Here is a 22,616-nt window from a genome sequence, read left to right as displayed (position 1 = left end):
AGTGGCTGTCGCGCTTCAGCTACTTTTGTGGCCGTTTCTTGCCTCTTGTCGCGGCGTTTGTGGCTGTCGCGTGTGGCCCGTGTGCGGCGACACTAACACCGTTCGCGGCAAACGTCCAATGAGTACCATTTTATAACCAAATAAAACTAAGTTTATTTATCAAATAGCGGAGGTGGACAACAAAAGAAGGGCAAGATTTATTTATTTATTGTGAGATTTCGTGTGAGAAGAGACCTTTGGTCAGCAGTGACCACGTATAAGCTGTTGGTACTGATTCTGATTCTTGCCAGTGACTTTGAGCGTGTTCCCGTGGAATAATTAGTCCTATCAGCCAAGTTAGTTCATATCCTGTCTGTATATCAAATTTTATCAAAATCTGTTCAGTAGTTTCAGCGTAATTGACGGACCAGCAAACAACCTATTGTATAGGGTGATACTTGGACTTCACGGTTGGTGTAGTGCAAAGTCAATTTCGCTTCCCACGAAACAACTTTTGGTGCAACCAACATTTTGTTCGTGTCAGCATGTGATGTTTGTATGTTTGCACACGAGGTATAGGAGAGAAACCCAGGGAAGGGTTATGGGAGACGCACGTGTCCATAGGGATGTGCCGTAACAGGCTTTACACCGCGGGCCTTGGGAGCAGATCTACTATGAGGACTTGGTACCCCTTGCAAGTGGGAAGGGTAGCCACCAGGGAGACTTTAGAGAGGTAGAAATTTCACACTCCCTAGATTTTTATCCCCAAAAAGCTAGGTGCCTTTTGAAGGTTCCCCCCGTCATTAAAATCAAATTCTTCGAGAAAAATAAAACATTAAGTTTTAAGAATTAATATTGTAACATGACCTTAATATACTAGAAAATCTACATATAAATATAATTAGTATAAAAATAATCACTACATGATAGAGTATTTATTAACTAACACATTATTTACAACTTAAAAATACCAAAACAAAAAAAAAGGAATAAAAACTAACTTAAAACTAAAATAAAGGCGTTAGGCGTGGTTAGGCGTCGAAGTACTCGTTCGCATCGCTGTCACTGGGGAACGTTCCCAAAAGACTGGCCGCATTGCCACGTTGAATGGCAATGCTTATCTTCTGACCGAAGAAATAGCCAGCCTTCTGGTCACGCGTAGAGTCGAATAGCTTATGTGCAATCTCTTTATATAGGGAATATGCACCAGGACCCCATGGCCCAAGTGTTTCGACCCCAAACGGCTCAAAATAATAGTTGCCAAGTAAGTTAGAATATTTACGCCCCTTGAGGTCCTCAGCCGCGGAAGCAGCCGCACCAGCGCATGCAGCGGTACTTAGAAGATGAGATGGCGCAAGGGTGTCTACACACGTAGCGTCCCACACCAAAGGCCTACCCATCTTCCAAGGCAGCAACGACATACCATCTGGTCTCTTGCCATCATCACGAACCAAACCATTAGGTTCTAATACGGCTGGTACGCCGGCTGAGGCGAGAGCACGACAAATAATGTCGTTGATGCTGGCATGACGACTTATGCGGCCTGCACTTCTACGGCATGGAAGACCATGGTGTCCCGAGCCATCGACTCTTTCTCCACAGTGACAACAATGCGGAGAGACACAGGGAGCACCCAACCGTAAGCACACAGCTAGCCGGAACGTAATGTCATCAAATGTAAACATTAAGTATTTTAATAAATTATTCTGAATCATTCAATATTAATTCGTCATAGTAATGACGAAACAAGTTACTGACTGACGACAATAGAATATGAGGAAAATGCAGTAGTGCAGGCCGAAATTCGTGTTCAATGCAAATAAGTTGGAAGTTTGGAATAGAATAAACTATATAAACGCGAATCCTGGCTGGTCACAACAGAAACTGTTGGGTTTTATTACGAGCAACAATAGATAAAGTGAAGTATAAAAAAACAAAAAAAAGTAAAAATGAAATTAGTCTGGTGGCTGATAGTTTCATGTTGTGCTTTGTTTGAGGTACAGGGATACCCGTGTCCAGTATCCACGTCTTCAGCAAATGTTGATACATGTAAGTAAATATTACTTTTTTTATTTTAAATCAAAATACATACTTACGTATCAGTACATCATAATTTTTTCCCCCCTCAAAAAAAAAGGCTGTTAGTGTGTGTTAAAAAGTGAACTGCATGCACTAGATAGGGTAGATATGGAATATTATGCCTCGTCGCATTATGACTGATGTCTGATTACAGAATTCTATAAATGTGTTCAGTGCTAAGTAGTTTTAGCAGTGCTCTTCAAAAAGGATACTTACTTTTTGAGCCTTATAAAATCAGATAGAATTTCAAATTACATATTATAGCGCGACTATTAAAAAATAACGTAATGTAGTCTATGGTGTGATTACTCTGTGGTTGCAACGGGACGCAAACGCCCAAAGAGCGCGCGTGAACGGCCACCCCTCCCTACCGAGGCAACCTTGAATTTTCGCGGAACGGTAGGTGAAAATGTCAGTTTTAGACACAACTCTTAAAGAATTTTAAACATTATTTTATTCCTAGTTTCATTTAAGATCCAACTTAATTTGGACCTTCTAAAATGGATTTTATTATGTGATTACTAGGGCAACGCGGACCTCGTACGGAGTTGCTCTCCGCGCGGATGTGTGATTATATTGATCGCGTCTATCGGCCGGCGTGGACAAGGTTTAGCAATGTTGTGAACATATCTCGTGAATAAAAAACAGTAACTGGCCACAGCACGCGAGACCGGCACGCATCAGTTTCGTAACGACAGCTTGTGACTAATAAAGGGACTGGTATAAGTCGTAAGGGTCGTAGGATGACGTCCTTGTTCATCACGGGATTCCTCCCTATTTGCAAAATATCGTCGGGGCTTACCTGCGTGACCGGCACATTCGCTATGTGGGCCGGGACGGTAGCGTTCAGCGGAGGGAGATAACATGTGGGGTTCCACAGGGATCTGTATTGTGGAACCTCGCTTACGACGCGGTCCTGCGTGTTGAACTTCCCGCTGATGTCCACGTCATTTGTTACGCAGACGATACTCTGGTAATGGCCAGCGGGAAAACCTTTGAAGAGACTATGCCGCTTTCTGAGCTCGGGGTGGCAAGAGTCGTGGCCTCAATCCGCGCACTGGGTTAGGAAATAGTGCCTCATAAAACCGAGGCACTATGGTTCTATAAGCTGCCGAGAAACAGGGAGCCGTCCAGTTCGTCGAAATAAAGAGCACGGCGTGTCTCGAACATGCCTCGCCTCATTCTAGGGGACTCGTGAAAAGTGGCTAACGGCTGAATTTAATAACCGAATTCAATCAATAATCTTTAGATCAAGTTCAATTTTTCACAATAGGTAGTTGTGTGAAGTTTCTCTTAACTAAGATCAATCAAGATATTTTGGATTGAAATGGGTATGGGTAATTAATTTACAGGGAACCACACATTTAACAGAGCCTCTCTGGCAAAATTACAACCTCAAATGTTGTAAAGCGTGGAGTAAACCCTGTTACGTAGATGTAGAGGAGGCTTTCAAAAACTATCACGGACTGCAATGTCAACCCAAAGCTTAATACATTTTACAAATTGATAAAACAAAATTTATTTTAGCGTACAGTAGTTTTGCATGAAAAAGTAACAAACAGATAGGTATAGATATTCTTTTTTTTAAACATTGCCCACACTAGGATTTTCTCTCCCATGGTCTCCCCTATTCAAAGTGAAATTTTAGTTTACGTTTACAGTATATTTCCATTTATATACAACTGAATAACTGTGTAGTTGTTACAAGTCAGATTAAATTACAGATTTGTCAAAAGATTTAACTCTTTACACCTTAAAAGATTAACCGTATGAAATGTTTCAAGTTTACTAAAACAATAAACACTTACTTCACAGCGACGTACGGAGATGCTCAGCGTGGTGACAGTCTAGTAACCGAAGGCAGTCTAGTAACCGAAGACAGTCTAGTAACCGAAGGCAGTCTAGTAACCGAAGACAGTCTAGTAACCGAAGGCAGTCTAGTAACCGAAGGCAGTCTAGTAACCGAAGGCAGTCTAGTAACCGAAGGCAGTCTAGTAACCGAAGGCAGTCTAGCAACCGAAGGCAGTCTAGTAACCGAAGACAGTCTAGTAACCGAAGACAGTCTAGTAACCGAAGACAGTCTAGTAACCGAAGGCAGTCTAGTAACCGAAGGCAGTCTAGTAACCGAAGACAGTCTAGTAACCGAAGGCAGTCTAGTAACCGAAGGCAGTCTAGTAACCGAAGGCAGTCTAGTAACCGAAGACAGTCTAGTAACCGAAGGCAGTCTAGTAACCGAAGGCAGTCTAGTAACCGAAGGCAGTCTAGTAACCGAAGGCAGTCTAGTAACCGAAGACAGTCTAGTAACCGAAGGCAGTCTAGTAACCGAAGGCAGTCTAGTAACCGAAGGCAGTCTAGTAACCGAAGGCAGTCTAGCAACCGAAGGCAGTCTAGCAACCGAAGGCAGTCTAGTAACCGAAGGCAGTCTAGTAACCGAAGACAGTCTAGTAACCGAAGACAGTCTAGTAACCGAAGGCAGTCTAGTAACCGAAGGCAGTCTAGTAACCGAAGACAGTCTAGTAACCGAAGACAGTCTAGTAACCGAGTAAGCGGTCTCACTCGATATATCGAAGGCCTTTGACAGGGTTTGGCACGACAGCCTTATCGGCAAGCTTCCTGCATATGGACTTCCCGCTGATCTGTGCAGATGGATTGCAGACTTCCTGAGGGATCGGTCAATTCGAGTAGTCATCGATGGCTGCTCGTCTGACCAATTTGGTATCAACGCCGGAGTCCCTCAGGGGTCAGTACTTTCAGCAACGCTCTTTTTGCTGCACATCAACGACCTGCTTAAGCCCGGTATCTTTGGGTATGCAGATGACAGCACAGTTGTTGAAAGGTATGTGTCCGATGCGCGGACTAGCGGAACACAGATCCAGTCTCTAAGAGAATCCATGGTCGAACGGTTGAACTCGTCCTTGAAGGCGGTCTCCGATTGGGGTGACGCCAACTTGGTCAAGTTCAACGCTACCAAAACCCAGGCGTGTCTATTCTCTGCCAAACGGAGTCAATTTCCGCTGGCTCCTACTTTCCGAAATGTATCCGTTCCAATATCGGATCATCTAGAGCTTCTGGGCGTAACTCTATCGCCAACGCTAAACTTCGGCTCTTATATAGAGTCGAAGGCGCATCTGGCTGGTAGGAAGTTGGGTATCCTCTCGAAGGTGAGACGGTACTTCACACCGAAACAACTGCTGAGCCTGTACCAAGCGCAGGTTCGGTCATGTATGGAGTACTGTTCTCACCTTTGGGACGGCTCGGCTAAATGCCAGCTAGATGCGCTCGAACACATTGAAAGGCGTGCCAAGAAGCTCATCAACGATGATGCGCTTGTGGAGGCCCGGCTTCAAAGCCTTGAACACAGGCGCAAGGTCGCAAGCCTTTCCGTTTTTTACCGGATACATTTCGGAGAGTGTGCGGGGGAATTGCACAACTTGATTCCCCCTAGTCCTTTTCATCATCGAACCACAAGACAATCGGCGAGGCGTCACCGCTTTATGGTAGATATCCCACCCACTCGCACGAAGCGTTTCGCTTCAAGCTTCCTTGTGCGAACTGCTAGGGAGTGGAACTCCTTGCCGGAGTCTGTGTTCCCTGATGGGTATAACCTGGGTGTCTTCAAGGCCCGAGTGAATAGGTTGCTTATGGGCAGACGTGCTCCACCGTAGGCCGCATCATCACTTACCATCAGGTGAGATAGCGGTCAAACGTCGACCCATTAAATGTAAAAAAAAAAAAAAAAAAAAACGTACGGAGATGCCGAAGGCAGTCTAGTAACCGAAGGCAGTCTAGCAACCGAAGGCAGTCTAGTAACCGAAGACAGTCTAGTAACCGAAGACAGTCTAGTAACCGAAGACAGTCTAGCAACCGAAGGCAGTCTAGTAACCGAAGGCAGTCTAGTAACCGAAGGCAGTCTAGCAACCGAAGGCAGTCTAGTAACCGAAGGCAGTCTAGTAACCGAAGACAGTCTAGTAACCGAAGGCAGTCTAGTAACCGAAGACAGTCTAGTAACCGAAGACAGTCTAGTAACCGAAGACAGTCTAGCAACCGAAGGCAGTCTAGTAACCGAAGGCAGTCTAGTAACCGAAGGCAGTCTAGTAACCGAAGGCAGTCTAGCAACCGAAGGCAGTCTAGTAACCGAAGGCAGTCTAGTAACCGAAGACAGTCTAGTAACCGTTCCTGATGCAGCCACAGAACTAATTAAACCACTAGAAGTATCACCAGAAGCGCCAACTACAGTAAAAACCATTGTAACAGAACCAGATCAACCTGAGAAAGAAGAAAAGCTAGCTCCAGAAGCAAAAACAGATTTAAAGAAAAAGATTCCACCCAAAAAGCCAGTAGAAGATGAAGAGGATGACGATGAAGATGATGACGACTACTCATCTCAACCCGATTTCTCTGATTATCTTTACATCTCCATGTTTTTTGCGGACGTTCTTGGGAAAGTTAGTCGGCTAGTGTACGACAGATGGGGCCCAGTAGGGCTGATGCCTAATCCGGAGCTGCGGACTACCTAGCGGGCTTACCGGGGCTCCGGCTCGACAGGCAGGAGTAGGAACGGGGTGGTTTTTAGTCAGTAAGAGTCTGACACTCCCTCTCGCCTCGCCCAATGCGGGAGAAGTCATTGGATCATTTTCCCCCCCCAAAAAAAAGACCTTCAATAGATTCATGTATCCATGGTGCCAATGTTCGACAGTGGAGTTGCAACATGAGCAATCCGCCCATCACATACTCTGGGAGTGTGGTCTCTGGCAATCTGAGCGTGACACTATGTTGGATAATTTAATTGTTTCATCAGGTGTAGTTTATTACACGGACCTTGTGGAGTCTCGAGCAAATTTCCGTGCGTTTAGGCGTTTTTGCCATACCTATTATTGGAAGCAAGTATAACAGCTCACGCATAGGACCCATTTAGTATTAGCATTTAATATTTTAGTTTTAAGTAAAATTTCCGTGGTGCTTGGCGACTGGGCTTCTCCCAGTTGTGCAGTCTCTTTTGTGCCTTAAGGCTTAAGTCATCCTGTCTCCTGCATTAAATTCACCGAGGGAAGTGGAAACTATCGTTTTCTTTTCTTCTCCTCTAATAACATCTTCTGATTTGTTTCGTTGCGGGATCCAAGACAGTCATTCATTTCCCTGGGACGCGCCGGACTTCAGTGTTCCGGTGTTTTCATGTTTGTATCTACTGTAGATCCTGGCTTACAGGAGTTGCAGCGGTATGGGAGGTTGTGGCGGGCTTGTCCCATTTAAAAAAAGATTCATGTATCCTTACAAACTTATGTATTTGTATCCTAATTTAATACATAGGTAACTAACTACATATTGTCTTAAAGAAAACCTTGGGGGCGTAGAACCCACGTGAATTCTAAGAATAGACCATCATGGTGTTTGTAAAAACTGATGCGAGTAGGTACCAAGCTTGGGAGGAGCGGTAAAACCCCATTGTTTGACTATACATACATACATCACGATCAAGTTCATCACGAATTCATTTACATATTCCAAGTCGTTTTACTCTTCTACTTTTCCATGTATGTGTACCTACGTAGGTATTGTTTTGTATTATTGTTAAATTAAAAGTCTTATTATATTCAAGTACATAGTTTTATTTTTCTGTACCAATTCTTGCGTCTAAACAATTTAATGTGCAGAGGTTGGGGGTTAGAGAGAAAAAGGGTCGAGACCAACAAATAATCCGTTTTTATTCAAAATCGATTGCAATCCAACATTTCAATGTCAAAGTTAATGGCAACGCTGTCACCTAGCTTAAAAAGCTATGTTACACCTATTTTTTTGAGCTGAAACTTTGTGTAGAGATTCTATTCAACCTGTATTCTTCAATGCTTCTTGATGTATATGGGTATTTTGTTACACGCTGTATACATGCAGAGACAATGGAACTCTTTCGCTTAATCAACATCAATAGTCTTAAAAAGGGTATATTTCTGGTTCCTAATTTGAGCGTAAACGACAGCACAGAAAAGGAAATTATTGTGTATGTGTATTCAAATGTTTTAGGCTATGTGTGATAGGTATGTTTTGTTCGCGCACCTAACAATTCAGTTTGTAATAAAAATAAATATATAATTACGTTTCCATGTAAAGTATATTCCGTTTTCCCACAATGCAGTACTTTTTCATTGGCTAATTATTATTGCGCAGGAGTGTGTCATAAACGGGTTCCCCCAATTTTAATTATGAAAAGCATCTAACCATAGCATTATACACACTTTGTTTTAAATAAGTACAGTTCGTTACGAAATAATTTAAAACGAATGGAAAAATATAAACATTAAAATTAAATGAGATATTTTAAAAAAATCTGAAATATACGTTTACTCATTTGGCAGATGGCAGGGAATTTTGAGATTTAATAAGTAAGACTTAATGTTTAGTGTCGTTCACTGTACAAGTCTAGGTATAAACGACTGCACTTAAAGCTATAAAACCAGTTAATCGTGGACTTGCTTTATAAGATCTCTCCACACATGCAAAGGTTCGTTTATACTGGTTTAGCATACCTTCATATGCAGCCATGGGCCCTGTGTGCTTACTTATTTGGCGAGATGGCAAGCCAATTTGAGTTTTATAAGTAAAGAGATAAAGACGTTTTATCTTTTGTAAAGTTCACTGTACAGACCTACCTATTTTGATAATAATTAACAGTTTCATCAAATTACCCGTGGTATTTCCCACGACTAATGCTATTGTTCGCTTCGTTTTGTCTCGTGTTCATAAAACGTGCAGTCAGTCTTTGGATTTTATTTTTGTATACATGTTTTGGCAATAGCAGGTGACATAATCGTGATCATAAAAGATTAATGACTAGATGATAATAAGAATTGATGATGTATAAATAAAAATTGATAGTTACAAGTATTTATTTAAAGTTTTTTAAAAGCACGTTATGACTATGCTATTGGTGACTTACCTATATCCTCGAATCATCAGGCAAATTAAAAGTGAACTTATCATACATAACTACTTTACATTAATGTAATTACCTATTATAAAAAAAGTATAATGATTATAATTACTTAACACAAAATCTTGAACTTTTTTATGGTATAAGCCTATAAGCGAGCACACGGATCACCTGATGGTAAGAATCGCCGCCGCCCATGGACACCCGAAACACCAGAGGCGTTACAAGTGCGTTGCAGGCCTTTTGGGGGTTAAGAATTTAAGGGTTGTTGGGAAATCGGGGATTAGGAAGATTGGAAAGTCGGGCAATTGGGCCAACGGTGACTTCACTCACACAACGCAAACGTTTTTTCACGTCGGCTTTCTGTGAGGCTATGGTATCACTCCGGTCGAGCTGGCCCATTCGTGCGAAACCATGGCTCTACCACACTTAAAAAAAGAATGAACTTTCAAGATATACATCCAAAGGATGTTAAATTATTACAGTACCAAAGAAACAAAAAGATTTTACAAATTATGATGATGTTGAATTGTTAATCCTTATAGATTTTGATAATAAAAATCATTCTTCTTTAAGAATGAAATATTTCTAAATTTATTATAAACTTTTTATAAGCCAAACAAACAAACTATACTAATGTGATAATTGGACTTCACGCTTGGTGTAGTGCAAAGTCTATTTCGATTTCCTGGGAACAACTTTTTGTACAACCAACATATTGTTCCTGTCAGGATGTGTTATGTGTATGTAAACTTGTTAGTTTGTAAACGCACCCAAAATATAAGAGAGAAACCCAAGGTAGGGCCATATTTTTCCAGTGACCTCAGAAAAGACGGTGGCACAGTGGTCACGTGCTGCCGTGCAACTTTCACAGTGAGAATCTTGAAAGAGGCACATCTCCTTAGGGATGTGCTGTAAGAGGCGTAGCACCGTGGGGGCTTCGGATCAGGTCTACTAAGAGGACTCGGTACTCCTTACAGGTGTTGAGGGCTACCGGGGTAGTTATAGTGAGGAAAAATCCCACACTTCCTAGATAATTATCTATTTACCTAAAAGTTAGGCACCTTTTGAAGGTTTCCCGTCATAAAAAACACCCAAAATTATTTAAGAAAAATAAAACAATAAGTATTTTAATAAATTATTCTGAATCATTGAATCTTAATTCGTCTAAGTAGCTCACAATAAGTTACTGACAAATATAACCTGCGGTACAGACAACAGTGCAGGCCGAAATTCGTGTCCAGAATCCAAATTAGTTGGAATAGAATAAACTATAAAACGCGAATCCTGGCTGGTCACACCAGAGACTGTTGGGCTTTATAACGAGCAACATTTGATAAAGTGAAGTATAAAAAAAAAAAAACAAAAAAAAAAGTAAAAATGAAGTTGGTCTGGTCGCTTGTAGTCTTAAGTTGTGCTTTGCTTGAGGTACGGGGATACCCGTTCCCCGTATTTACGTCTTCAGCAAATGTTGATACATGTAAGTATTTATTTTTATTTTTAATCAAAATGTGTGTTACTTTTAGTTCCATGATATCAAGTTCATCTAGTGGTAAATTTTAGTTTACAGTATATTTCCATTCAAATGAAACGGAATAACTATGTTCTTATAACTGTAATTACAGATTTTTCAAAAGATTTTACTCCCTAGAGCTCTAAAGATTAACGATATAAAATAATCTAAGTTCACTAAAAAACGATATAAAATAATCTAAGTTCACTAAAACAATAAACATTTATTTCACAGGGTCGTACGGTGATGCTCAACGTGGTGGCAGAGTTCTAAGCCGTTCGTACACTCCATTCAGTCGACGAGCAGTAAGAGCTGGCCCGACCACCTACTCCGTTTGGAAACCAGAAGCCGAACTAGCATCTCATCAATCCATCCAATATCACCAGGAAAGACGTCGCCAAGCTTTATTAGAAGTAAATGATACTCCACCACAAGAGAATGAAGTCTTCTACCCCCAAGACAGTCTAGTAACCGTTCCTGATGCAGCTACAGAACTAATCAAACCACTAGAAGTATCACCAGAAGCGCCAACTACAGTAAAAGCTATCGTATCAGAACCAGCTCAACCTGAGAAAGAAGAAAAGCTAGCTCCAGAAGCAAGAACAGAGTTAGAGAAGAAGATTCCATCCAAAAAGCCAGTAGAAGATGAAGAGGATGACGATGAAGATGATGACGACTACTCATCCCAACCCAAGTTCCCTGGTAATGCTTTCTTCCCCATGTTCTTTGCGTGGGGAGGTGGAAACGGACCTGTAGCGGTAGCTAATGCATTCAGTAAGGGACGCGGTGGTGCGGCCGCAAGCGAAGCTACTGCATATGGAAGCTACATACCTCTTACAAAATCAGCTGCTGTAAAATCACACTAAAATGTTCTCAGAATTATTAGAACTAGTGGTCGCCTAGTGGTCGAAATTCGACCATATACGATTTAATTTACAATACCACTTAACATACGTTCAAGGATAATTTTTATTTAACTCAAATTCAAACAAACTCTTTTATAAAACTCTATTCATATGAGACGTCAGAATATCATCGCAATGTCTATTAATTTTGACGTTTTGTCAAATACGATCAGATACTATGCATGTGTGATTGTGTGTGTAATGTTTTATTTATTGATTTAATGTACTTTATAAGCATTATTTTTGAAAAATATTAGCGTTCTCCACTTCTCCTACACATAAACTATAAATGTACCAAATTTTATGCTCCTACGTCCGCGCAATTTTCGTAAAAAGCGGTCCAAAGTTTTTGCATCACGTATTAATATATAGATTTTATAATTGTATAAATGTTAGTGGTTTTTGCTTTGGACTTTGTCGACACGTGATGTGAAATTATGAATTTTATCGTTTTCTTAATAAACGTTTCCTTTTGTTTAATTTGTTGTATTTTTTGTTTATTGGGTTTTTTTCTTTGTTAAACTTGCGTCAATCTTAATTGGAACTCTGAAGATTTTGTTAAGTCATGCCAATTTTTTTTTTGTATCATAATTTGTTTGTGATTACGTTTTTCAATAAAAATGGTTCAAAGAAATATACTTTGGTAAAATTTTTTAAAGATATAAAATTAAATTATTTTCTTAATTCATAAGTTACAACGGTAGACAACCAATTAAAGTAAGTAACTGACATTTATAACTAAAACATAATTAAATAATGGTAAATAGCAAACACACAACAATTGCTGTCCGTAAATGATGCATAAAATACAACATAAATATACATTAAATAATATTGTTTATGCATATTATAAGACTCAAAAGATTGATACTCGCAAAAGAGTATCGTAATATTAGAAAATGTCATACTGAGTTTCCTATATTTATTGTACGTGGAGGACTAAGGGGGGGGGGGCTTTGTTCAACAGTGGACGTCTCTCAGCTGATGATGAAGATGATGATGATGAGTTCCCTATTACAATAATGCAAATTATTTAAATATTATGACAGAAATATACGTTTGTTTTTTTCCAGTATGACGCCTGATTAAAACTCCCAACTAACACACGCTGCATTCAAACGAGTTGCGTGAATTGAAGAGGTAGTGTAGAAAGCACTTACACGTCTTGTGAAGACTACATAGAAGAAGTGTTAGATATCGAGTCCTAAGATGATCGAAGATTTCCAAATATAAAATTAATAAATCAAAACAGATAATAATTGTTACTCCATGAAACTTGATTGATAGATTACACCCCTATCCACCGGTTAACACGGTGAACATGCAGTTGTAGTTGGAACGCCAGTAATAAAAAATTAACTATAACTTGCAATAAAACTAAGGTTCAAAAGATCAGCATGCATTTTATTGCGAATACCACAATTATTATTCACGATATAGTATAGTTTATATCATCATTTTAAATTTACCTAACTTCTCTTATTGTTTAAGTAGCCTAACTCAAACCTACTTAGGTATAGTATTATGTTACCAATCCTATTATAATTATAATACCTTTTACTGTGCTGAACGTTGAATATATATCATACATATCGTACAACCCAAACAGCGTCTGAAGATTTATACTGAGCCAATTTCCAAACGCGCTATTACTAGTTTTTTCATAAACGTATAATATTTTGCTAAAATCAGCATCGATCGAATGCGTGTAATCATGCTCCTATTATTCAATCTGCTCATTCATACAACTTAGAAGGAAAGCAATGAATTATCTGCTTAATGTATTTTCCTTTGTTATGCTAAGTGTAGTACCTAACTAAGTCTTTCTTATTTGTTAATTTTAGTAAACAACTGCTCAATACTCTGCATCTTTACGTGCTCCCTAAAGCTGCTCAATCGAAAGAAACAGGCGTCTATTATTATTGTATAAAGTTAGTTGTTAATAATGTTCTATTTTTAGCAGTATTTGTGGAAAAAATTTGATGGAAAATAGAGCTATTTAACTATTGTTTAATCCAAAGAATAGGTACTTCATCGATTTAGTTAAAGTACTAAAGTATTCGAATATATTGGTAATACAACTAAATTCGTGGAACTTTAAGTAAGTGCCTACAACTTGCTCATTAGTGAATCAAGTGAAGGTAAATTGCCAGCGGTAGAAAAAAGGGGTCAAAATGTATGGTAATAAAACCAAGAAGTATAAAAAATATTAAATGGCAAATAAATTTTATTTATATTCAATGGAAAGATGGAATGCGCATTAACTTTATACATATAATAGTAAGTACACAACAACGTAGAAATATAAAATTTACACTTAATTCTAACAATTTGTCAGGGTTTACACTCTTTCTTCTGGTCTGGGTGCTCCGTAGGCGGTCGCGTGACTCGTGGCTACTCCACCTTTACCGGTGCTGTAGGCGTTGGCAACGGCCATGGGGCCACCAGGTCCTCCAGCACCACCAGCTCCACGACCACCGTAGCCGAAGAACATGGGGAAGAAAGCACCAGCAGGCATTCTAGGAGCATACTCTTCTTCATCTTCATCGTCAACCGGCCTCTTCACTTGCTTCTTCTTGCTTACTTTCTTCGCTTTCTGCACGGGTGCCTCCTCCGCTACTTCTTTGATCTCTGGTTCAGCAAATTCAGGTACAGCTACAGCTTTCTCAGTCACTGGGGCAAGTTCTACGTTCTCAGTAGGTTCGGCGAGTTCAGTAGCTTCAGATGGTATGAATGCTTGGTTGTCTGGTTGTTGGGGGTAGGCGACTTCGTTCTGTTGGGGCGGGACGAAGTTGGCTTCCTGCTGAGTCTGACGACGTCTGTCGGGCAGGTAGTACTGGCCAGACTGCTGCGGAGCCTCGGGCTGCCTGTACATGAAGGCGGCCATGCCTCCGCCCACAGCGCGTTGGTTGTAGTACGGGTTGTAGTAGCGGCTCAACGCCATCCCGCCACGGTTGCCATCACCGTACGACACTGTGGAAGGATAAAATGGCTATAGTCAAAGAATGTAATTATGTTATTTATAGAATGGTATTAGATTAACATTTAAATCTTCACAAAATCTTTAGGTTAATCATAATATTTCATTGAACTACATTTAAATTTGAATCTACTGACACTATTTCCACTTTAATATCAATTTTTGTGTGAGGAATAGAAACGAATTTTTAAACTGATTTTTAATTTGATATAAATAAAAACTATAGATAAGTAAGAATTATACAATAAGATACTCACGTGAATCGACATTTCCGTAAGAGGGGTAATACGCGTACGGATATCCCCTGGCTTCGAAGAGCGCGCAACTCAAAATCACAAAAGATAATACAAATTTCATTTTTACGTTTATCGTAAATATAATTTGTTCACTATTTTACCCTTAGCGGGATGTGGTGTGGTTTACAGCTACTGAGTGTGTGTTGGCTGGAGCCAGACCACGCGTTATATAGTCCACAGTGTCTGGACTAATTGGGATGCAGGACACGTCGCCTGCCTGCACCCGCGCGGGTTTCGTCCACTTTACAATATTCGGCAGAGCTCTAACGGAGACTGGACAATGGACATCCTAGAGAGGAGCCGATCATGCTCCACACGTATCCATTAGCCAGGTAAACCGTTGAACTTTTTGTTTTGGTGTTTTTTGCATTCAGTTGCAGACTAGATCTGATGACTCACATTTTACAGTAGTAATGGGTTGTTCAGTAATTAAGTGGGTTTTCTTCCGTCTTCCCAAAATGTCCACACTTAGTTTATTACAGTAATATTGCTACGGATAAACCTTTTAAAATTGATTACATAATTATTTACGTATAATTCTTATATTTGTTACTTTAACATAAAGCTCTATTTTAAATCACAGTAAATTTCATTCGAATAAAATTAAAATGACCGTCCGCTCACAAGGGACTCTACAAAAACGTATTTATAGTAAACTTCGTGTGAATTTGCAAACACAAAGTGCTATAAATATGGAAAAATCGAACTGTTCGGTGCGTGTACGCATTATGTTGCGTTCGCGATCGCCCTGCATAAATCGACCCTACGTGGAATGACAAAAAGGTTCATTCATGAAGATTTATAACATTAGTAAAGTCGTGTTTACTAGATTTTTAACTACTTCGTGGAATCTTTGAACCGTTTATATTGCTCGCAATTAATGTCGCGGAAAATTGTGTTGTTATGTAAATAATACTCTATTGTGTTTCTGATTTTATTTCTTTCTTTCTATGTATATTGTTCTTTGTACTTCGTTTTATTAGGTTCAATTTTCTATTTAATGGTGCTCTTTTAGAATTTATGTTTGTCTTCTAGGATTATCACCTGTGTTACTGATGTATTAAGCATCAATTTTCTTTACCTGAAAAGGATCGACCCTACGATCGACTGCTCGTATTACAGAAGCCATTTGGTTCCATACATTATGATGTAGTTTCATATTATGATTATTCCTTATTTAGTATATTCCATTCGATAAAAGAACATGTGTTGTAGCTGATTGTCAGGGCATATTCAACCTAATGGTTTGATTAGACATTTAAACGTTACATGCAAGGAATGCTAAGGAGGGCCCAAAAAGCAATCCGTAAGTGTACGACGTCAATAATTTCCCAAGAAATTATTTTACGTATTCGCGGTGCCAATAGATGCTAAGCACATGTTCGAAATTCATAATATTAAAATCCATACATATTTGTATTTCACCCACGTGGAAGATTTGAGTATCCTAGTAGCAAAGCCGGCGATACTATCTGCGAGTTAGTCCATTCCTTGTGTCGATAGCATCTGTGCCCACGGCTTAAATTCCGTTAAAATGTTCATAACTGTCAAATTTGCCTGTTTGCACGTAAGGAGATGTTGCTGGTGGATTTATGCCGGAAACATCGTGGTCCTCACATTAGTATGAGCAGCCGGCCGGCCTGATTCATGCTCTACAAAACTCGACGTCGTGTCCGAACACCTGTACAGCCGTAACGTCTGCGACAATGTCATATTAAACTTGGATTTTAACGCCAGTAGTGTGTAACAAGTTGCTCGTCATGACTTAAACATCAGTCAGATAATCACTATTTGATAGCTTTTGAGGAAACAATAGCCACATAGTATTAGAACAATTTCTGGCCAGCGACGATAGACGCATAGCTGAATATGTTGGCCCCAAATTAGGTGTTAACATATTCAAATCATTCCTGCCTACTTGAGACGTAGTAACTAAAAATAATTTGCGTTACAAAGTGTTCGCCGAAGTGCATTTGCAGGTTGTCACCTCGGCAGACATTCTGGCTGCGCCCCGCCTGTCAGATTGTACGATACGACTACATCTTGATGGCCTGATATCGCTGCTAACAAGACAGTGCAAGGACCTCCCGAAACCGCTACACTCACAGCTGATGTTATTTTGTAGCTTTGTTCTATTTCATGTTTAGTTAACTTTCTTTCTAGTTAATTTAAAAGAGATCCAAATAATGAAACGCAAAAATTACCTCACAAAGTAGAACAGAAAATCATTAACCATATTTTATCAGAAACACATGCAGAACACAGTATGCAAATTCAAATCATTAACATTAAAATGCAAATACCTAATGAATTTTGGAGCTGCATATACAGTGGCTAATCTTGAAGAAATTATGGATAATGTCGTAAGGGACGTTTCGTCCCCTGAAGTCCTACAAGGGTCAGTAGATACAGATATCAATCAATAGATAAGGATCGATGGGAATTTGGCGGTGACTTGGATAATCTCCTGAGGTGAAGATAAAGGCAATCGTGATCCTAATATTTACTTGAACAATGCTTTTAAACTTAAATACCTATAGAAAAAAATATAACTTCAAAGAATACATATACAAAATGTATGTAGGTATCTAACACTAAGTCTTCATCAGTTATGTTCAAAGTTACTAGGTTAATGAAAGTCAAGCTCTTGCCAGTCATCGAATACTGTTTTATTCTCTTGCTACTTGGAATACTTAGAATTGGTTGCATGAGTTTTTTTATGGAATACGAGCCGGTAAACTAGCAGACGTATCACCTGATGGTAAGCAAACACCGCCGCCCATGGACACTTGAATTACCAGAGGCCGGCCAGGCTTTTAGGGGGTAGGAATTTACGGGTTGTTGGGGAATCGGGAATTGAGAGGATGTGGCGCCCATTCGTGCCGAAGCATGGCTCTCCCACACATAAAGAGTTACTGCCAAGGTATTGGGTTCCACACTTGAGCTTCTGGAATTGACTTTAGTACTTAGAAAAACGGTGTTTGAAATTGTGTCTGGCATTTTTTAAATTAACCATAGCATATCTGGTGACAGTGGATGTACCTTACTATTAAATCATTTTTTCCAACCACTACGGGGATTAGCTGAAATGTTTTTTACCATGTTATCTCGTCAAGGGGACCACACAAATGCTCCCTCTGATAAACCTAAACCTCATTGTGATCTCCACCCGCTAAGCATGAAGATTATAGCAAATTGATTTAATACAATAATTATCTTTCTGAGGCTACCTAGGACTGACTGCGGCATTGACTTTGACTAAAACCACATGAGTCACAGATTTTATCACCGATTTCATAAGAGTCGTTCCGCCGACGATCTAAATATTATACAGCATCAAAGTGTGGTAAGATTTATTCAGGATCCTTAATGGGTCAGCAGGATTTATAGTCTCTGGCGGCAGTCCTTTTGCCTATAGAGTTGAATTTCCTACCAAATCTATCTTTTGTTTTACATTCATCATGGGCATTATATGATTATTCTTATCACGGTCTCATTTGCATTCGTGCTTCACTCTGCATTGAATTTTGAAAGAAATTTTTTATCCTTTTTTAAAACAACAGAATCCTCCTCGGTATTTAGATGATTGAGCTGTGCGTTTGAAATATTCATGTTGTCTTGTAAATCTCCGTCCAATTTGTGCTGTTGACTAGCTGGTTTAAATTTATTTTATTTAGGCTTTGCTTGCTGGATTTTTAAATACAAGTATCCAAAGATTTGGAATACTGAATGTACATATCTGCTTACATTGAAATAGGAACCTCTCTTATTTACTTATAAGGCAACAAACGTTCAGTAACATTATCAGATTTTTGGTAGCACCTTTTGACTATTTTAAAATTAATTTGTCAACCTACACGTGTTCCGTATAGACCACAAATCTCATATCAACAATCATAGCAGCTTTGAACAGACAAACCACAACAAGTTGCTATTAAAATTTCAATTGCAAAGCTCGTTTGACGTCGCAGTCTCACCCTTTACTGTCTGACTGTAGTCTGGCTATTGAATGCATATCGGGCACATCTCTACGTCAAACATGTACGGACAGACATACAATTTTCCTGTTCTTTGTGTATAAGTACATTTTCGCATACGTGCCTAAGTTCACGATCGATTTTGATTTGTAGTTGCTAAGTAGATCATTACAAGCTTTGAATGTTTTATGGTTATCCTCTTACGTAGTTGTGGCCGCGTGCTGTGTCGTATACATTATTTATAATTGGTTTTGTGGAATTATCTGTAGATTTTGGCGATGAGACATAGCTTGTGTCAAATACATTAGTTTTATCATTTCTGACGCATATTGTGTTTCGGTCGATATTGAAATCATGTTTATCGTTTGGTAATATAGTTCTTCCATTGTCTTAGCATCGTTATAACATCTCATGAAAAATAACAACGTAACAACAAGATACTCCAAAATTTTGGTAACGGTGAAAATTCTCAACAGAATTGGCCAAAAGGTAACAGTAACCACGCATTGAACGCCAAGATTCCAAGAATGCCGGCGTGCAGTAGGTTGAGGTCGGTCAAGATACACTGTATCGGAAAGAGCTTAATTTCCTACTTCTGATACAAAACTATTTTTGTGGAATAAGAGGCTAACGAGCAGACGGATTACCGGAACCGAATGGTAAGCGGACAGGTCTGCCTATGGATTGCATTACAAGAGGAGTTACAAGTGTGTTACCGGCCTTTAATAACTATTTTAATTCTTTTTTCAACAGTACTTTATTTCGGTTAAATTTCTAGAATGACGACAATGTCTCCCATTGTGGCTGTATGACGCACCGGGCGCCGGCCGAGTATTGACGCCTGATTATATCATCGGCTACTCACATTAAATACATTGGGTTTTACTCTCATTCCCTACCTCAGACCTCGCACCCAATAAGTACCACTCCACGGAAGCCACTCATTATTCTAATCACGCATCACCATTTTTTAATTTACGACCTCATTGATACATCTCGATTAAAAATGCCTTGTGCGTTTTAAGATTTTTTATTGTCCACCGTTGTTATAAATTCGGTAAAAACAGCTGCAAATAATAGAGGCGGAATATAAATCCTTGGCGAGGTCGTTACTGAATTTTTTCTGCAACATTCAGCTACTCTTTGTCCAGCCGAGCTATAAATTGTCGCTTAGACAATAGCTTCGGAACGAGCAATTAAATGAATATTTCATTGTATTCCTTCACTATGCAGATACTAGAAATAAAATACATGTGCATTTTAATTGGTTTTATGGCTCAAATCCTTAAAATATTTTGTGCAATTATGTTCGTTGATTACAAATGAGCTTGTGCCGTCTGCATAAACATCGTTTATGCAATACAATCAGTCAGGTTTGACAGCACATATGGAGATTAACCTTTCAATTTGCGAACAAACAAAACAATGGATTTGAATATTCTAAGAATTTATAAAAATAGAATTGTCGCAACTGATATTGGTACCCACTTGGGTGGCATTCACGTAACGAAACAATGCATTTGGCAAGGACCATTTAATCCTTATTGTTTTGGACAGAAAAGGGCAGGGTCAAAATCATAAAAATCTTGTATCTATATTATAGATTCAACCTCAAACTTCTCGTGATTAACCCTAAGCTTGTCATTGTGGAACGGTAGTGTTAATTATATTTTTAATTCTATGGGTATCGGAACTACCAACTACGTGTTTGATGGAGATTTTATTACCTTTTTATAATGCTCTCCAAGCCTGCAGAATGCAGAAATTATACAAACACCTACATAGAGGACGCTTACAATAGTCTAGAAGTGAAGTGGAATGGACTGTCGATTCTGATAATGATCTGAGAATAACAAGTGTAACAATCGATAGTACCTAGAATAATATTCAATTACTGTAATGGGACAAGCACGCCACCACTTCCCAAAACCGCTGCAACTCTTGTAAGTTATAATCTACAGTAGATATTACCATGAAACTACTGGAACGCTGAAGTCAGAATAACTGTCTTGGTGGTACAAAAATATGAAAAAAAAGGAAAATAATTTTGAACTTGACTAACAATTGAATAGAAGAGAGCACACTTCTGAACTTTAGTTTTCTTACATTATGTACTATTTAAGCCTACCCCATTATCCTCAACCGTAAGGATATGTCATTCGTCGTCACTCGCATAGTAATCGACTAGTTACTCGATAATCATACGATCATTGACATTCGATTTTCGACATAAAACTAGTAAAAACAATACTCTTTACTTCATTAGTAATTCAAAGAAACCGCGGAATACCGCTTTTCGAATTACAATTCATTATTACGGAGAAACGAAATCCAGAATTGTAATAAAATTTAATTAATTGTTATTTTGGCGTAGCAACAAATCATTTGGTATAATGTAGTATTCCTAGAAGCAGTATGGTAGCGTGGGCTAGGCGTAAGGTGTCCATACCAAGTACCACGGAATGATGCGCGCGCGCCAGTCTGCTGTAACGGTGGCGAGTGGCGAGCGGTGATCCTCTCAGTTCTAATGGTGATTGTATTCAAATATTGTATTATACTGACGGGTTTGTACATGGTGTTGCTTTTTGATAATCTTTTTTTCTATGATGAACGATTTACCAATCAAAACTTCAGAATTATTTGACTTAATTGAAACAAATAAGTAGGTAATATTTGCCAAAATTTGTCGTTATTAGTAGAAACATACGCATTGTGTACTCACTGAAATAAAAAATAACATAACTTTAATAATGTTTTATTCTAAAATATTTCAGGTTATTGATCTTTTCCACAACTGCCTTAATTGTTTACTACATTATCTGCTTTACTCAAGAGAAGATTTCTTCCTCATTTACTTATCCCCATAGATAAATAGATACTTATTCAATAGCACTACACCCCGTACACACGTTAAAGTTTGCAGTACATTATGCGTGACGCGTGCGCACTTCAATGTGATGTCGACGCAAACGCTCCGAGCATACAATTACCACAGAAGAACTTTTCGTCTTACTCCAACTAATAACAATATATCTTTTAAAACAACTATTTCTATTCTGATAGGAGAAACATCAATGTTTGAATCTTAGTCATAGGTACTAAAGATCATTTTAATTAATTTATTCAAAACTAACATCTTTGAAGATCTCTTTGCAGATGAGTTCAAGTTCATCTACCTGTGTGACACCTGATGAATTGAGATATACCTACTTATGTTTTTACTAACCTCTACCAACGGTCTTGTCCGTGTTCCCGCGGGATAAAAAAATATCATCCAAGTCAGCTCATATCCTGTCTGTATATCAAATTTCATCAAAATCCGTTCAGTAGTTTCAGCGTGATTGGCGGACAAAAATCCAAACAAACAAACTTTCTCATTTATAATATTAGGGTGATTCAGATCTACTTTTTTAGGCTTTATTTTCTTTAGTTCATGTGGGAAAGCCATCCTTCAGCACGAATGGGTTGGTTCCACCGTAGTTATACCATGGCCTCACAAAAAACTGGCGTAAAAACGCTCCAGTTATGAATGGAGATACCCAATCCTAATTTTAAGATTGTTTATGGAGATGTAGTTACCTAGACCAAAATTATGAATTATATTTGTGCAAAATTGCCAATTAATTATTATTACCTGTCATCAATCGACTAACAAGAAACATTGTTGTAAATACATATTTATCCTTCAGAACATTGAAACAACGGAATTTAAACCTTCCACAAACAGTCACAAAACACAAAATACAACAACAGCATCAAAGCAATAAGTTTCAACACGGGAGGTCGTTTCCGCGATCATGTTCCTGGAGAAGGCAGGTGACAAGTGACGAGATCAGACAGGTTTATAGTTCAGACTGGGTCCCTTGCCAATATTATGTTGAAGTGGCGCCGTATTAACGAACTGCGCAGTAACATTTAATTTTATAATGAGAATCCTGGTCACAAATTGTTGATAATATTCA

General features: G+C 39.0%; 3 protein-coding genes across 3 annotated transcripts; 2 read left to right on the top strand and 1 right to left on the bottom strand.

Annotated features, from left to right (window-relative positions):
* The first annotated feature begins 3,385 nt into the window (after positions 1-3,385).
* LOC118275770 (uncharacterized) lies at positions 3,386-4,604 on the top strand. The gene is made up of 2 exons (XM_050698757.1): positions 3,386-3,395; positions 3,874-4,604. Exons 1-2 carry the CDS (start codon positions 3,386-3,388, stop codon positions 4,602-4,604), a joined length of 741 nt encoding a protein of 246 aa, XP_050554714.1.
* Positions 4,605-10,281: 5,677 nt separating this feature from the next.
* On the top strand, positions 10,282-11,881 carry LOC118274096 (uncharacterized). Its single transcript, XM_035591466.2, has 2 exons — positions 10,282-10,463; positions 10,731-11,881. The coding sequence occupies exons 1-2, from the start codon at positions 10,364-10,366 to the stop codon at positions 11,360-11,362; spliced, it is 732 nt and encodes a 243-aa protein (XP_035447359.2). The 5' UTR covers positions 10,282-10,363; the 3' UTR covers positions 11,363-11,881.
* A 1,720-nt stretch (positions 11,882-13,601) lies between these two features.
* On the bottom strand, positions 13,602-14,832 carry LOC118278713 (uncharacterized). The gene is made up of 2 exons (XM_035598042.2): positions 14,639-14,832; positions 13,602-14,374 (listed from the first exon to the last, which is right to left on the bottom strand). Exons 1-2 carry the CDS (start codon positions 14,736-14,738, stop codon positions 13,743-13,745), a joined length of 732 nt encoding a protein of 243 aa, XP_035453935.2. The 5' UTR covers positions 14,739-14,832; the 3' UTR covers positions 13,602-13,742.
* Between the last annotated feature and the right edge of the window lie 7,784 nt (positions 14,833-22,616).

This window comes from Spodoptera frugiperda, chromosome 15 (assembly GCF_023101765.2).
Source record: "Spodoptera frugiperda isolate SF20-4 chromosome 15, AGI-APGP_CSIRO_Sfru_2.0, whole genome shotgun sequence".
Classification (NCBI taxonomy): Eukaryota; Metazoa; Arthropoda; class Insecta; order Lepidoptera; family Noctuidae; genus Spodoptera; species Spodoptera frugiperda.
The sequence above is the reverse complement of the archived record's forward strand: the minus strand, read 5'-3'. Positions and strand labels throughout refer to the sequence as shown.